Genomic DNA, 18187 nt, shown 5'->3' on the forward strand with positions numbered 1-18187 from the left:
GAAGCTTTACTTAAGCCAAGTTAATGGGTCCTACCTACCATGTTCACGTATTGTGGTATGAGATTCTCACTACAGTATGAGGGAGGAAATTCTAGGAGTTAGAGAAATACCCTGGCGGACCCTGGGAATTTCTCCTTAAGCTATCTAAGCTGAGTAGGTTATCAAGCCACCTGGGACCACAGTGAAACCCAGGGCACAGAAATTAACATGGCCTATTACAAAGGCACAAGCATTTGTGATGCCCTTGTTGGAGAATGTCATATTGCTAGGATTGATTCAGGTTCTCTGGCTGACTAGGAGAGTTTCGTTTCCTTTGTCACTGCTGCTGCACGTGCCTCCCTCCATGTACTAAGAATTGCACATATTAAAATGTAGTCAATATTTATATGCTTGTTGGTTCACCCAAGGAATGACCACAGCCAAATCCAAGCACTGCCCCAGGATTCTCCAAACTCTGTCATTTTCCTCCCTCTTTTGGCAGCTTTTTGCTTTGACTTCATTCTCAGACAGGCTCTCTTGGCTAATAGCAAAAATAGCCACCAGCAGTGCTCAGCTTCTATCCTAGCAGCTTAGAAATCTCAGCAAAAAAAAAAAGATACCTCTTCCCCCCCTCCCTCCCCAGTCGTTCCAACATAAATGCCAAAGCTGACTTTCATTTGCCCAATTTGTGTACACTCCCATCCCTGACCCAGTCACTAAAATTTTCTGTTTAGTCCTGGGTCTTTTCTACCCATCTCTGGAACCTAGGAGTGGGTTAGCCCTCCTGAATCACAGGGACTGGGAATAGAGGAGGGAAATGGGGGTGCTATTAACATTAGAAGAGGAAAGGGGTGCCGGACAATTGGAAACAATAAAATGTCCACATTATCTAGCCTCAAATCTATTTAATGGGAGGGGACTGTCTTTCAGCCAGGAGTTCACCAACAGCTGGGTTCCTTGGCTAACATGTCCAGTGTTGAAGCCTAACTCCTCTCCACATTGCCTTTGTTTTTGCCACAGATACCTGTTTCCCAAGTTCACGCTGTGCTGGACTGAGTTTGTAGACATGAAGGTTCATGTGCCCTGTGAAACCATCGAGTACATTGAAGCCAACTATGGTAAGACCTGGAGGATTCCCGTGAAGACGTGGGACTGGAAACGCTCTCCCCCCAACGTGCAGCCCAATGGGGTCTGGCCTGTTTCGGAGTGGGATGAGGTTATCCAGTTATACTGAGACAGCAGGTTGAAACAGTAGAATTCCCCTCCTGAAAACCAGACGGATAACTATTTGAAAAGATATATGTCTATTTGTCAAACATAAGTAGGAGCCAAAGAAAAATGACAAGTTTGAAGACCCAGAAAGAGTCCTAACTCCTGAACCGTCTGATTTAATTCTCTCCCTTTACATTTATTAAGGAGTCTCCATGTGCCAGGTACAGTTGCTAGTTCAGAGTGGCGAGCAGAGATGAATGAGATAGATGCCTGCCTCTTTCCCCCTCCCTTTGGCAAGCACCCCAATTTTCCCTTGAGGGAAACACCTTCACCCTTTGAAGAGCTCGTATAGAATCTGATATGTTCTGTAAGTGCTTTCAAAATGTTAGTGTTTGGAGTACAAGATGGGCTTACCAGGCGAAATTAAGTTCGAATATACTAGTTAAAAAGAATTAACTGTTCCTGTTCTCAGCACTTAAGCTTGTACATTAGTGCTACTTTTAAGGCGTGGAGTCTGCATTGATAAGCAGGTGATCAAACTTTAGGTGGCATTAAGCAGTGATGCTAGCAGATTCCTTTTATTAGTACCGTGATGTGGAATTGATTTAGAGCATCATCCTATAAGAGAATGAGAGCTTATTTCTGGCCTTGTCAAGGATACCTAAATTTCCTTATACTTTCTATTTTTATATTTGAAGTGAATAGAAACCTTATGTTTGTGTAATGCTTAAATTACCGGCCATTGTGAGCATATTTTCCCTGACTTTTGATAGCACTTGTTGACAAATCATTCAAGTGAAACCGTGCCCACAGACATGACTTTGAAAAGGTTGTCATTTCATAAAACTTATTTTCCTTGTTTCATTCTCATCCATCTGTTGAGTAAAAATATGAGCTACTCATGGACATTTAATATTTTCTTATTTATAATCCTTGCCCTCCCTATTTTAATGTTAACACTAACATATCAATAGAAATACCTCTGATTTTTCTAAGTGTACTCTTCAATGTATTCATTCATTAATTACAGCTCCCCATCTTTCATTTATAGGCCTATAAACCAGTTTAAATGGTATGTAAGCCTACCTATTCCGTTTTGTCTTCAATACTACAACAAGTCTTCAAAATGAAGATAAATGGCAACCCTGGCAACTGTGCCCCACCCAACCTCATACTGTTAGTAAAGTTTGCATCTGTTCTTATTGTTCTATCTGAATATCACTGGGGCAAGAACTCAGACTTCCCTACTTTATCAAGTATAACACATTCTGAAACCCTCCATTTTCCTTTTTCCTCACAAGACACATCCCTGAGTGGGCTGGGATGGCCTGTCTTCCCCATCTCTTCATGAATCACTTTAATTATATATTCCAAGTGAAAAGTAAAGGGATATATAGGCACAATAAGCACCTCTCTCTCTCTCTCTCTCTCTCTCTCTCTCTCTCTCTCTCTCTCTCTCTCTCTCAGACTCTCAAAGGAATCTAAATGTTACATTTTATCTAGACTGTTTAGGACTACTTTCTGGAACAGATTGGCAGATTTTCCTCCAAGACTAAAGAATATCAGGAGTGTCACAAATAGAAACCAGGAGGTCTGAGGAAAGGGGCTGACAGAATTTTCTTAAAACAAAGTTAGGGTAGTAAGGTGATTATCAGAGGAGAAGAGGTGGGGGGAAGATGGAGAGGGTAAAGGGGGTCAAATATACAGTGATGGAAGACTTTGGATGGTGAGCACACAGTCGAATATACAGATGTTGTATTATAAAGTTGTATACCTGAAACATAATATTATTAACCAGTTACTCCAATAAATTTAATTTGAAAAGAAAAAAAACAGTTGGGGAAAGTAACCTACAGCCACTCCACTCCAAATTTTAAATACAATGAAAACTTTTTTTGATAAATAGTAACTAATGACCTTTCTCTCCTAGGGTGAACTTTCAATGCCATAATCGTTGGGTCTTTTCATAAGTAACGTAATTGGGTTTTCAGGGACCTTTATAGATTACCAGGAAATTTGTCCCCAAATGACAAGCCATTGTAATTACCTTTCTCTTTGCTAGAAAATCAGCCCGTGGAAATCATACCCAAATTCTAAATAGCTGGCCCTAATTTTATTTTTCATGGTTGAAAAAATATAACAGATAATGTAATAACAGTGTTCCTGGGCAAAATCCACCATGCTTAGTGAGGACCGTTTGCTTGTACACAGCATCTAGAAGTGTATACACTCCACATTTCTGACCATCTCTAATTGGGACTCCCACTGTTTGCTAGGGGTCTTACCCATCCCTGGTTAGCTTATTTCTCTTTTATCTGTCCCTGGAACCCAAGGTCTTGAAGTGTTCAAAATCTAAGATGGCTTGACCCCATCGACAGAGGTTCCCATCCTGCCCTCCAGAGGTTCTACATCCTGCAGGAATTCCTTTCTTGACTGTCTTCTGGTGTCCCCGGCTTCAGCTTTTTGGGTCCTGCCCTAACTTTGGGGGAATGAAAGCTTTTCCCCAGATTCTGAAGTCCGGGCTCACCTCTCATACAGATTCAGCCATATTTCAGCCTGTGCTGCTTCACAGTTGAATTCTGCTGAGTGTCCGGAAACCTTGGGTCAGGTAGATCTACCATCAGCACCTCATCAGGTCATTTTTCTTTCCTCACCTGAGTATTCCAACAATAATTTTCCTAATCCGACCACTTTTAGGTCCAGTTTGCCTGGATTACTAGGAGAAAACCTCTCATATTAAGATTGGCAGGATTTACAACTGGTAGCCACTCAGTCCTTCTCTCAGCAGGGAGCACTTAGCCTTCTCTCCTCTCCTGCAGCTAGTGACATCCGGCCCTGGAATAAAACTGCGGTTCCCAAAGTTGAGCATCCCTAAGAAGCCCAGCAGTGGGATAGCAGGTTTCAACCGTGATTGCTTAGCTACAAACCCCCAAAAATGACCACTAGATGGCAGAATGTCTGCCACCATCCCCCCAGAAATTCTAACACTCTTATTTTATAGCTAAATAAATAGGCCCAGAAAGGAGTGATTTGAGCACGACAGACCTGAGGCTAAAACTCAGGAATGCCATGACCTCTGGCCCCGGGCCTGTTTCCCTGCATTGCAGCACAGCGTCTTAACCCTGCTTTAGGTGCTTGACCATGAGTCATCCAGTGCCTCAGTTGGATTATGTTTCAGGGTATTGCTGCCATTCCCCACTGACTATCTCCCTGCCAGATGGAGAGCCTCAGGTGACAAAGAGGTCAAGGAGGAGGGTTTCCTTCTTGTCCAAAATTCTTAGTCTGTCTTTTACCTTTATCTGAAAAATGCCTTAGCTTCATAAGGTGAAATAGTCCATGTCTGGGGACATTAGCCTTAGGTCATGTCATTCTTAATATCCAGGAGTACCTGGTTTTCAAGATGCTACATTACTCCTCTACTTCCGCAGTAAACATTAGCATCAATCTGCTAAGTTTCCATTTCTGAAGAGTCCCTCCTCTTCCTCTTTATTGATATTCTCTTACGGGTACAAGTAGTTGAAAACAGACTGTGCTCATTCCTTTTTTCCTTTGCGACCCCAAACCATTGTTTCTAGTCTTACACAGCTATCACACTTCGAATGACACACAGGACAGAGAGGTGAGAGATGGTACATAGGAAAGCAGGGGGTTATAGATTGGGGACCACAGCGGCATCTGGGAAACACACTTGTGATGAATTTCCTAAATCCCAGCCAAAAACCTCACCCAGTGTCACAAGCTTAAGGCTGCCAATGTTTCTAAGTCTCCCCCTAGTTTCACCTTTATGAAAATGAACAGTTCTTTTATCCTCAATGTTATAAATCCCCAGGGGAAATTTCCCCTCAAAATCTAGTCAGGGAAAGTGCCACATTTCCACCTTGTAACACATAATCATCATTTGAAACAACTTTAAAGCATGGAAAAACTCCAGTTCTTGACCCGTCAAAAGAATTTCTCTGAAGAAATATCCTGCAGCTATTTCTTTTTCCTCCTTCTCTCTCTTTGTCGTTAAGACTGGGCTAGGTAACCTCTCACATCTCACTAAGGAAAGGCAGCATGTTGGCATAAAAAGACCATAAACTTTTGAATTAGGCCTGAATTTAGATCCAAGCTTCATCATATGGGATTTGTGGTACAGGACCTCTCAGCCTTAATTTTCATGAGTGATTTGGGGAAATGATGCGGACTTCTAAGGGCTTTTAGTTGGGATTAAATGAAATATAAAGTGCTGAGGATCAGACCCACACATAGTAAGTACTCAAAAAATATTCTGTTTTCTACTCCCAAGTCCTTTTCTAATTATTCTTCAAATGGGATTTTAAAAACTGTGGTTCAGGGCACAGTTCTTACTCAGAAGGCTGCATGACTGAATCTGCTTAGAAAAAATTTTTTTCATTGTATCAAGGTATGAAAGGGCAAATTGGATGGTTTTTTAATTCAGAGACTTAACCAAGTTGTCTCCTTATCTAAATAGAACTTGTATTTTCATTGTATTGGTCAAGCTGTTGTCTCCAGGATCTTCTTATCCTAGTTCTTGGTTCCAAGCAATTCATTCTCTGTACTTCCCTAGGTTTGGTGTGTGCTCTGGGCTTTTTTTTTCTGTATTCTACCTTTTTATAGAGGTAAACCCTCCCCTCCTCATTAGTAAATCTCTGCCCAGCCAAAAACAGATGTAAGTCATGATGTGAGAGGAAAAGAATTTAGAATACTTAATTTCATTTAGTTGTCTGTGCTGAATGCCTATATCAGTATTAATAAAGGATAATTGAAAGTACTCATTTCCATCGACTTCCCCCACATTTGTTCCTGTGTCTCAATGAGGCAAGAATCAAGGGTATGTGATGCTATTTTCAACTGCTCTGCATCAGACTAAAATTCTGTTAGGTTGGTGCAAAAGTAATTGTGGTTCAAAAGGTATAAAATTGCAAAAACTGCAATTACTTTTGCACCAACATAATAAATATAGGGCATAAGTCAAACAGCCAATACAGTGAGTGGTGTTAGCTTTTGAACAGGACCAGTGCTGAAGTAGGCATGCATAAATTTTTCTAATGAGAAATCTCTGCTTCTATAGTCTCAGAACTTCTAGCTTAAAATGCCCCCCTTGCAATCTCCCAACCCACCCAACCCAATGCAGATTATACAGGAACACATTAACCAGCCAAGCAGCTATATATTTATGATCAGCTCTCACAGCGGAGTTGAGAGGGAGTATTAGGAGAATTCGAAGTACTGTATTTTATTCTATAAAACAATTATACTGTCTCATGCATCATTTCCTTAAAAAATTATAAGACTTTACAGCATTCTGATGACTCATTTACAGCATGGGAAACATTTCATGTGTTTGTTCAATGAAAATGATATGTAGGTATTTGTGTGTCCGTTCCACTTCATAACCAGCAAAACATGCATGTGATTTTCTAAACAAAGTGTTATTTTAAACATGAGTAAATTTTCGTGTATGCTTACCAGTTTACTTGGTTTTATCTTCGGGTACAAATAGTTTGTGGTACTACTGAAAATACCTTTAATATTATTACTTTGATCAGAATTTGTAATATATAATCCAGTTTGTGATGATGAATAAAATTTTTCTAATCTCTTGAGATACTTTGTGCTTATTTTTGAAGTTTGCAGTAGAAATAACAGCCACTAACATTTATAAGCAATCTGGTAAAATAGTAATCTTGTCACTGGTACAATAGTTCTAAAATTCAATTCTGTAAATCCAAGAGTTCTCAGTGATAAAGCTTACCGGTCACAGACCATCAGGAAGACACCCATAATCAAAGAAAGTTAGGTTTATTAGCTTGTTATAGCAAGAGAGGACACCCAGCATGGGGAACTATAATATTTTCAAGAAGAAAGAAATAGAAAGGCCTTTTATAGGATTTGAATTAAAGTCAGAATTGTGAAGAGTAGCTACAGCAGAGTGGAAATAACACAGGCTATGAAGTGAAAAGTCCTAGTCTGCCGAATCCAACAATGTCTAAAAAAGATTTACACACCATGACCAAGTGGGATTTATTCCAATTATATATGGCCTGGTTCAGCATTCAAAAAAATCAACAAACATGAGAGACTACATGTTCTCCCTGTAAAATTGGGAACAAGGTAAGGATACCTGTTCTCACTACCTGTATTCAACATAACCCTGGAAGTTCTCACCACTGCAATAAGGCAAGAAAAATTTTCAAAAACATACAGATTGGAAAGAAAGAAATAAAACCCTTTATTTTCAGATGATATGATTGTCTACATAGATAATACTAAGAAATGTATTATGAACAAAAACCAAACCAAAGAACTCCTGGAGCTTATAAGTGAGTTTAGCATGGTGACAGTATACAAGATCAACATTGAAAACTCTGTTGCATTCCTATATATGATACTAACAGTGAACATGTGAAAACAGTCCATTTACAGTCATGTCTATGAAAATGAAGTACTTAGGTATAAACTCAGTAAAACATATACAGTATCTGCATGCTAAAAATGCTGATGAAAGATGTCAAAGAAGACCTAAATAAATGGGTTGAAAAAGTCAACATAGTAAAGACGTCACTTCTAACCAAATCGATCTATAGGTTTAATACAATTCCTATCAAAATCTCAGCAAGATTTTTAGTAGACATAGACAAGCTTATTGTAAAATGTATGTGGAAAGCCACAGATTCTAGAATAGCTAAAGCAGTCTTGACAAAGAATAAAGTGGCAGAAAGATTTGGAATTGGAAGACTTGAGTTTGTCTTTACATTTCAGTAGAGGTGTCAGCTGATCTTGTAAGGTAGGTGTTACTGTCCTTTGTTTTGCATGTGAAGAACCTGCAATTTAGAGGTAACAGATCTTAAACCCTGCTGACTTGAAATGCAGTGGCTGCTCTGCTAATTCCAATTAACTGCTGATTAGAAAAAAAAATTCTTTTTAATTATAACTTGAGACCAACCTCTTCTACTAAAAGTGAGAAGAATCACTTTACCCAATATTATGGCTTATTATATACCTACAGAACTTGTTATGGGCTGAATTGTGCCCTCCCCACCCAAGTCATATATTGAAGTCCTAACCCCCAGGACCTCAGAATGGAACTGTATTTGGAGATATGGCCTTTAAAGAGGTAATTAAGGTAAAAAGAGGTCTTGTGGGTGGGTCCTAATCCAACATGCTGGTGTCCTTGACAAGAAGAGATGAGGGTACAGAAGAGCATGTGAACATTTAGAGAGAAGATGGCCATCTACAGGCCAAGGACAGAGGCCCTCAGAAGACGTCAACACTTGCCAACACTTTGATCTTGGACTTCTAGCATTCAGAACTGTAAGAAAATAAATTTCTATTTTAAGCCACCCAGTCTGTAATACTTGATTAGGCAATTTTAGCAAACTAATGCAGTAATCAAGATAGCATGGTACTGGTAAAGGACAGACACATAGACCAATGGATCAGAATGAAGAACCCAGAAGCTGACACACAAATATGCTCAACTGATGTTTGGGAAAATTGCAAAAGCAATGGAGGAAGAATAGCCTTTTCAGCAAATGGTGCTAGAACAATTGGACATCCGTAGTTCCCCCCACCCACCCACCCTAAAAGAACCTCAATTACTTTATACAAAAATGAACTCAAAATGGATCACATACTTAAATGTAAAACGTACAGCTATGAAATGTTTAGGGTAAAAGACTAGGAGAAAATCTTCATGATCTAGGGCTAAGCAAAGAGTCTTATACTTGGTACCAATCGATAAAAGGAAAAACTGATAAATTGGGCTTCATCAAAACTAAAAAATTGCTTCTCTTCAAAAGCCTACAAGAAGAGGATGAAAATTCAAGCTATAGACCAGGAGAAAATATTTGCAAAGTGCATATCCAACAAACCACATATCTGATAAATGGTTAATATCCAAAATATATAAGGAACTCATACAACTTTTTAGCAGAAAAACCAAATAATCCAATTTAAAAATGAGCAAAAGAACTGAGTAGACGTTTTCCCAAAGAAGATATTCAAATGGCCAAAAGGTACATGAAAAGGTGATCAACATCACTAGTAATTAGGGAAACACAAATCAAAACCACAATGAAATCGCACTTCACACCTGTTAAAATGGCTGTTATCAAAATGACAAGAGATAAGTGCTGGTGAGGATGTGGAGAAAAGAGACCCTAGTGCACTGTTGGTGGGAATGTGAATTGGCGCAGCAACTATAGAAAACAGTGTGGAGTTTCCTTAAAAAATTAAAAATAGAATTACCATATGACCCAGCAATCCCACTTCTGGGTATATATCTGAAGGAAACGAAATCACTACCCCAAAAATATGTACCCCCCATGTTCACTGCAGCTTTATTTACAATAGCCAAGACATGGGAAGTGTCTATTGGCAATGAATGGATAAAAAGATATGGTATATATGTATGTATCACACACACACAGAGTATATGAATCTATGTATTGAAATTATGCTGATGGTAACCACTTTGAGCACCTCTTGTAATAACAGAAGTCAAACGTGACTTGTATTCATCTTTTGTTATCGGTATATATTGAGTATTACAATTTTAACAGTTTTTTCCTTAATATGTGTATATGTGTATACATTTTTTTGGTACCCTCCATATATATATATATATATATATATATATATATATATATATATATATATATATATTTCTCTGATAATGCCTAGTAATATTTTTTCTGTAAAATTAGTTCCGAGTACTTAAGAGCCCTCCTGAGTAGAGGACCTCTTCCTGAGGACTGGTGATAGGAAGTGTCCCTAGCCTCAATGGCACAGGTAGGTATAAGGCCTGTCCTTTGGGGAGATTGGATATGGGATTAAAATATAACTCAACAGAATTGAGTCTCAAAGACTAGGCTTAGGTAAGGGAACCAAAGGTCCCAGACTTTGTAGAAGGAGGCCTGAGCACCTGAGGCTAGAAAACGCTCCAGGTAGGAGGGCAGGGAGAGGGACAGTGAGTGTCGGCTGGGTCTTCAGACTTAACAAACAGAAAATCTGAATAAGTGAAGAAAGGGAAGAAATCATTCCTGAGTAAAAGGAGAAAGTAAAGTCACAGAATGGACTTAATGGGACAGTGGATAAGACTACCTAGCTTTATGTGGGTAAATAGTTAAAAAAGAAAAAAACTCTGACTAGAAAAGTGGGCAATGAGCAGATTGTGGGGGCATTGGCTATGCCGCCCTGAAGTCTGGGTAAGAGCAAATGGAGAAAGGTTATTGGAATGACAGTCACTCCTCCTGGGCCTGTGCACTCCAGCAGTTTGGGAATAAATTTTCTTTAAAAAATAAAGAAAGGGAAGGAAGGAAGGAAGGAAGGAAGGAAGGAAGGAAGGAAGGAAGGAAGGAAGGAAGGAAGGAAGGAAGGAAGGAAGGAAGGAAGGAAGGAAGGAAGGAAGGAAGGAAGGAAGGAAGGAAGGAAGGAAGGAAATAGAATAAGAGCGTGACACCTTCAGTAAACACCTCTAGCTGATGACCACTCACAGGCACTGTGCTAAGGGCCAAGGCTCATTTGCTGACTCAGCAAACATTCACAAAGCCCCTTCCCGGCCAGAGTAGGGATTTGGGAGAACTTAGTCACAGACTGAGCTGGGATCCCTAAAGTTGCAGGGGCAGAGGGCAGAGGCCTAGCCAGGTGGGCGTGAGGCCCCAGGTGGCCCAGGTAAGTTTACTCCTCGGAATTCCCAGTCAGCTCCAGGCATGGATAGGGTCCAGGGGCAGGAAGTGCTGGAGGCTGAGGGGTGTTTGGTGTTGGTCTGAGAAGTGGAGCTCAAAGCAGCTCTGCCACCACAGAGCGCAAGTACGCTGGGACCAAGGTAGGGTCTTATCCGGAGAGTTCCAGGGAATTAGAACAGGCACTTGGGAGGCAAGACAAAAGCTCAGATGAATTGAGGCAGGAGGGTTGGTAGTGAGATCCTAGGCTCTGGTGAAGACATGAAGGCAGTTTCTGGAAAGGGGCAGGCAAAGGGGGACACAAAGGAACTCCGTGGTCAGCGTGTGGCCTGGGCACCACAGTGCAGGCAGTGTGAGAGATGGGAGGGAGCGGATGGCACCATTTCTGCCCCTGCTGCTTCAGCGAGAAACCAGGACGGGATGGCATCTCCACGGGGGGATGCCACAAAGGATGAGCTCGGGGAGCTGGGAAACAGATGGCAGGAGAGGAGACGTCGCAGCAGAGATGTTCACTTCTGGGTCTTAACTTGGTCCTCATTCCCTGTAGACTGTTTGCCCCTGCGGACTCATCCCCAAAGGGTAAAGAGGGGCCGTTCCAGTTGTTCTAGGAGCACAGCTCATGCTCACAACTGACCTCACTGTCCCCAGGCTACCTCCCACGCTGACAAGGCTGAGACGCCGCTGGCTGGGCCATTCTAGGTGCCAATCGGGCTAGGCCAAGGCCGTCTTGTTTTCACACTTTCCCACTTTCACCAGGTGCTGCCCGCTCATTGGGTCTGGGCCAGCCTATCATGCCTGCCGGCATCATGGGAGTGGGATGGCAGGTTGTATCCTGCTAATACAGCCTGCCTCCGCTACAGTTTGAGTCTCAGAATCGGGTCTGAAACCCCAGCTGGAAACGTACTTATTTTCCGGCGATTTTCAAAGAAACCAAATCTCCACCAGCTAGGAAAGATGGATATGCTCTCGGGTAGTGCAGAAGTATCTGTAATGAAAAGAAGAGGTGAGAACAGTGGTGAAAAGTCAAGGTTTTCTCTGAAGGTTTCTTATTGGTTACATTTAAGGTAACATCCTCTAACTTTCCTAAGAAGCCCCAGTGAAGCTCCTGAAAACATCTGCTGGTTTTGATGTGGGTATGGAAGACGCTCCCTCATCCCCTGGTTTGGGGGGGCGATGTTTGATTTGGGATTTGTCAGTCTGGGAAGCTGAGGGCTCTGGGCAGCTCAGGCCTGGCAGATTTCCCCCACCTGCCTGAAATTCAACAGGGGGTGGGAGGTGGGGGTGGCAGAGGCCCTCCCAGCCCAATCCTGCATCTCACTCTCCAGCCCCTGGAACTGTGGCCTTTATTTCAAGCCTGGTCCCCAGGGGGCTGCGTGGGGAATGAGGACAGCTGATAAGCCTCACAGTATTGACTTTATGGGGAGTATTCAATGAATTTACTTTCTGCGAGAAGGCTGCACTCTTATCTGCTGCCCACAGAGCATCTAAAGCCTCATCTACAGGAACCATTGATGAGTCATGTCTCTCTACAAAGACTAGGGAATAAAGAGGAAAAGGGAAGTTGCACCCCACCCCTTTCTTTTCTCCAGTATGAGGTCCTTCCCTCACCCCTACCCCACCCCCTGGCTTTCCCAGTGCCTTTGGGTGTATTGGCTGGAAATAGAAGCAAGCGCTCACAGCTCCAGGCCTGCAGAGTGAAGGCCAAGCCTGCCTGGGGCTGAGAGCATCCGCAGCTGGGCACGCCCAGGGCTGTGCATCCTTCTAAGTGGTAACTAGGGAAGAAAGCCCACTCCCTTGAAGCAGTTACATGCCTCGCTTTCTGCTGCAATGGTCAACATTTGCTCTGGACAGAAACACCCACCTGGCCTCAACACCAGGTGTCTTGGTGGGGAAATGTGTGTGCATGTGGGTGTGTGGGTGTTACCAAGGGTTCCTGGGTCTGGGGCGCTGGCAGGTGGAAATTAAATGTAAGAGAGCCTGAGGCTCAAGAGGTTTTCTTTCCCCTCTCTGACATATCCCTCATCCGGCCCTCGCCTCTGTTTGCTTCAAATCGTGGAAGGAAATACGTGCCTCTTAGCAGCACAGAACCCAAAGCAACTGGAAGGAGAGAGGTGGGTTGGGCAGATGAAAGGAATAAATGAAAGTGCCTTTTGGAGCTAATTAGAGGCATGTGTTCAGATTCCCTATCTAGCTTTTAGATAGAGTTTTTCTGGTAATTAAGATAAAACAGTATTTACTGAGCAACTATGCTTTTATTAGTTGCCTGTTACCACTATTTTTAAGCATTTGCCCCAAATCACTAACTTTACATACATTAGCTTACTGAATCTTCACAATAACCCCTAAAGTTGACATTATTTCCCATGTACAGCTGAGAAAATTGACTGGGAGAAGTTAAGTAATGTGCCCAGGATAACAGCTTATCATGACAGCAGGAGTTCAAACCCCAGCAGGTCTGCCTCCACAGCCAAACCCAGGGTCTGCTCTTAGCTACTACACTGAACCACCTCCCAGTTGGTATTTCTCAATACCTTATCCCACTTCATCCACAGCAAAGCAATGAGAATTTATTGTTGCTATTTGATAAGAAACAGGTTCAGAAGGGTACATTTTTTCCCCCAGTTGTATCAGCTTTTTATTTCTTAAATAAGTGGCTAATTTGATTGAGAACATGACAAAGCAGCAGTGAGCCTCTAAACCAATTAAACAATTCCTCTACTTACAATCCAAACCAGTAACCTCACCATCATATACTTATCCCAGGCAAGGCACAGGTTAGACAGCAGACAGAAAATGCAGGAAGCAGGAAGAAAGCATCAAGAATAGTGTTAAACAGTAGTGAGAAAACCTTTGCAGTTCTGATTTCAGATAGTGGATGGATCACTCTCACCCCGCTTCTTCATTCACCGAGGGCTCCTTACATTTGGATCCACTGAAGGACCATCCCTGCGTCTTAAATGGAGGATGTCTGGTAACACAACTATGCAGCGGGCAAGCTGTGGCAATCTCCTAGGTAAGTGTAACTTTGTTTACAGAGTAATGCTGTTTTTCCTCCTTTGTCAACAAAAGTCACTGTATCCTGCAAGGGAAAAACAGTGGACAGCAGGTGTGTTTTTCCTCTGAAATCAGAGCCATTTTTTCCTTTATTGTTCCTATCTATGAGTGTATCCAGGGCCACAAAACCATTGTACATCGGAGACTCTGGTCTGCAGATTCTAGCATCTTTCCTCTTCTGTGATGACTAGGGAATGACCTCAGGGAAGTCCAAAAATGATGATAGAATAGCCAAAGCTCTCTTTCCTTATGAGAGAAGACGAAAGCTCTCACTCTTTCGGCACTCCTCCCAATACTCAGGTAGAGATTGGGCCATGTCAGGGTAGCTCTCCCTTCCAGATGCCCTGGTTTCCCACATCACCTGCCTTCTTCTGCAGCTACTTGCTTTATTACGTTTTTTATTTGAGGGAGGTTAGAGCAGAGGCCTCAGGAAGAGTCTCAGAGGTGGTGAGCTAATCATTAAGTTGCCCTATGGGTCTTATGAAAGGAGTGACATTAACAGCCAAGAGAATTTACAGCCTCTGCTGGCTCTGGAAAGATGTCTCTGTAAGAATCGCTACTAAAACAGTGTCAGCCACATGTGAAGTCTTTTTCTTTGGGCCTACATTTTAGTATCTCACTTGTTTGGGAGTGATATTTTGTTTCGTCAAAGATGGTAACTTCCTAATCAAAATATATGATTTCTCATATTAAATGAGAAATTTGGGTAAAATCCCTAGCATTATACCTCGTACTTAGTGCTAATTAGCCAGAGTTGGCACTCAGTGCTACCCACCCAGATCAGGCTGTCACCCCCTCTAGTCTGCATTCCTGTGACGGCCTCTTAGCTAATCTCCCCACATCCTTTCTTGGCCCACTCCATATGGCATCGAGAATGCTCTTCTCTTCTTAAAAACCAATCACCAGAAACCCCTTCCCATGGCCTGGGAAGCATTCACTTCACAGAAACCAGCTAGGTGTCTTCTGACAGAGAACAGCACAGGCTGGAGGCAGCTGTTTGGAGAAATGACTGAGCACTGTCTAAAAGTCATTCAACAAATGTCTTACCAAGCAGCTTTTACGTGGAGTGAGCACAGTTCGTCGGATCTAGTGATTAATGAAACTAAGTCCTTGCCCTTCTAACATTTACAGTGTAAGTAGGCAACCAAGCAAGTAAACTAGAAAGTGGTTCATTTTGAAGAACTCAACATGCAGATGGCGCTCCTTTAAAAGAAAAAAGTCAAAGGAATTTAAATTTACCAAATAACATTTCACAGAAAGAGAAAACCTATGACCGAGAGTCGCACCCACACACCTACACATTAACTGTAAAAGAATGGGCACATTCTTTTGGAAAATGCAGACTTAAAATGATACAAAACAAAATGAATTCCTGACAAAGAGCATGGCAAAGAGGGTCAATTTACAGCGATATGGGGTACAATTCTCTAAGTCTGTAAAACTTCCACGAGCCTTTGTGCGTCAGATGCAGTGCATCAAAAGGTATAAGGTCTAAAGCAAGCACTCCTGGAAAAACCAGAAAGAAGAAAAGACATGAAATAGAGGGAGATTTTCATACGAGTCTCTCTAACAGATCAAATACACCAAAACTCACAAGAATATAGAGGATCAATTTTACGGCTGTGTATAAAAAATATTTTATTTTTCAAACAGAGGACTTACCTGCTTTTCTGTTGGCTATGGAACATTTATGAAAGTCAGCCATATGTTTTACCAAAGAGAAAATCTGAGTAAATATCCCAAAGCAAAAAATGTTTGGGGGCATATCTTTGACTATCCTTAATGCAATTAGAAATTAATAGTAAACGGTTACCAAAAAATACAACAATAAGGAAATTTTAAGAGTACTTTCTAAAGGAAAATGAATAATAAACAACAGAAGTTAGAAACTAATGACAAAGATACTGCAAATGGAAACACAGGACGACACCAAAGGTGTATCAGAAGAAAATTCATGGTCTGAAATGCTTTTCTTACGAAATAAGAAAGAATGAAAATTAATAAAATAAGCACTCAATCTAAGAATGGGAGGTGTAGAGAGAACAAAATGAACATAAGCAAATGAGAAAGCAGATTTAATCAAGATACAGTCGAAATTAGTGAGTTAGAAAATCATGAAATGATGAATCACAGAAGTAGATTTTTACAAAGAACAATAGAATGTACAAGCTTCTGCAAAGCTCATCAAGGAGAGAGAAGTCATGAACACAACATAGAGAACGAGAAAAGTGATAACACAAATACAGAGATTTTGTTCATGTTATTAACTATATATAACACTTTACGAATGACTGAAAATGTCAAAGTACCAAAATTGACATAAGAGATAGAGCACTTGAAGGAACAAAACCTACCTAGAAGGATTACTCGTTAGCAGTAAATTCTGTTAACTATCAAGAACAAGCCAAGTCATGTGATGAATACATTGATGGATGCATACCCAGTATGTGGATGGAGCAAAGGATAGATCTATGGATGAATGGATACATGGAGGGATGCACTGCAGCTTGGATATGCAGAACTGGAGATTGGGAAGGGGGCTAACCAAGAATGAGGGAGGAGAAGGGAGGCTTAAGATTGCATAAGGCTGATGCTTGACTTCCTGCCAGAATGACCTTGGTTCCCAACCACCTGGGCTGACAGAAATGTCCTCTGAAAACCTCAGGTTTGGCCTTTCCTGAAGCTGACAACCCCTGCACACAGGACTAGAGGTCCAGTGTTCACAGGATTATCCAGACAGATCAATTAAGCCAGTAAAACCAAATCCCAACAATGCCCAAGCTCTCATAGCGATCTGCCCTCCCCTCCCCAGGAGCCCGCAGGTGCAGTCTCTCCAGGGGGCGGTGAGAGCCATGAATAGTAAGGGCTTTAGCTCAAGCACACAGAGGCGTTTAGGGGCCCAAACCTAATCCCCCAATAATCGGATTATGTAAATTTCTACTTCAACCCCTTTCTCTGGACCCAGCCCCTAAACTCTCCATCCTGGGAGACTGGGATGGGAGAGGGCCCATCACTCTGAAGAATCACTGCTAGTGGAATGGTAAAACGAAATTCTTTCCCCACCTTCTCCCATTTTAAAAACTGTAAGACCAGCAATCACATATAAGAAGAAGGTTTTCAGAAGAAACCAAATGTCAACCCTGGTTCCAGTGTGCCAACGCAATCGTGCTCCCTTCTGTTTACTCCTCGGTAGTCTCAGTCTTTGTCCAATTGCATACATGTCTTGTTTTATAGTTTATTGTTTCATTTAGCATCCGATCTTGCTGCCCAGTTGCCACAATTCCTTTGTTTACAACTGTAGAATATGCCATTAAGAGAATATATTACCTCAGGTGTTTGGCTAAGATGAAGGGTAATACCAGTTCTTGGTTTCAAATCTAACAAGCGCTCCATCAGAATTGTGATACAGTAGGGCAGGGTGGAAAAGCTTGGGTACCATAAGCACCTGGAGGCAGCAACCCCCTTCCCACAGCACACAAAGAAAACAAAAAGGCAGAAAGGGGCCGACAAATGGGCAATGTTTACTGCACAAATTAAGTTATGATTTTAAAGGCCCCTTTTGTGCCTATACATAAATTGACTGATTAATGCTCTCCAACCCACCCTCCAATCCATGCTTTGCTCTGCTACCAGCACCATCCTCGTAACCTGCAAGTCTAAACATATTACTCCCATGTTGGAGGCACACAGTTGCTGTCGCATGGACTGCCCTCCTGCCCAGCCTTGGGGTCTGTGTTTTAGATGGCCCTGCTCTGGCCCTCCTCCAGCACCTTGCCCACATTCTAAACCACACAGTCTGAGTAGCTGGGACCTCTGAATTCCTGCTCAAATGGCCCAAATGCCATTTTCAGAGCTTGCACAGGGTTTTTCCTTAGGCCTGTCTGCGCTGGGAGTCCCATCATATACAAAGGCCCTTCACAGAGCAGGACAGAGCTGGAGGGTAGGGAAAAATGGGATGGGGATGGGTCAGGAGTCTCCATGTGTTCCCTCGTCCTAAGTCCCACAAATGTCAGAGGCAGCCCTGCCTCAAGGCCTACTCTAAATGCCATCCCTCCCACGAGGAATCCCTGATCTGCCAGCTAGAAGTGTTTGCCTCCCTAACTCCAATTTCACACTCTCTGGTGCTCAGGATGATCTATCTTGTATTTAGTCATTTTTGTTGTGTCCTCTCCCTCCCAAAGACTGTGAACTCCTTGAAGGCATAGACAGAGTTTTCTTCACCTTCCTACCTCCTGAAAACCTAGCAATTCTTA

The 18187-nt window shown here is 42.1% G+C and overlaps 1 protein-coding gene across 8 annotated transcripts in view; it reads left to right on the forward strand.

Moving 5' to 3' along the window:
• Positions 1 to 6800, forward strand: part of FKTN (fukutin) — a 57657-nt gene extending 50857 nt beyond the window's left edge. For 7 of the 8 annotated variants that reach the window (XM_019734205.2, XM_019734201.2, XM_074330787.1 and 4 more), the window contains one exon: positions 1000 to 6800. In XM_019734205.2, coding sequence (XP_019589764.2) covers positions 1000 to 1213 — 214 coding nt within the window. In that variant the 3' untranslated portion in view covers positions 1214 to 6800. The remainder of the gene's footprint in view (positions 1 to 999) is intronic. The other variant, XM_019734206.2, reaches the window with a different exon arrangement.
• Positions 6801 to 18187: the final 11387 nt, after the last annotated feature.

The sequence above is a fragment of the Rhinolophus sinicus genome, linkage group LG04 (genome assembly GCF_036562045.2).
Source record: "Rhinolophus sinicus isolate RSC01 linkage group LG04, ASM3656204v1, whole genome shotgun sequence".
Taxonomy (NCBI): Eukaryota; Metazoa; Chordata; class Mammalia; order Chiroptera; family Rhinolophidae; genus Rhinolophus; species Rhinolophus sinicus.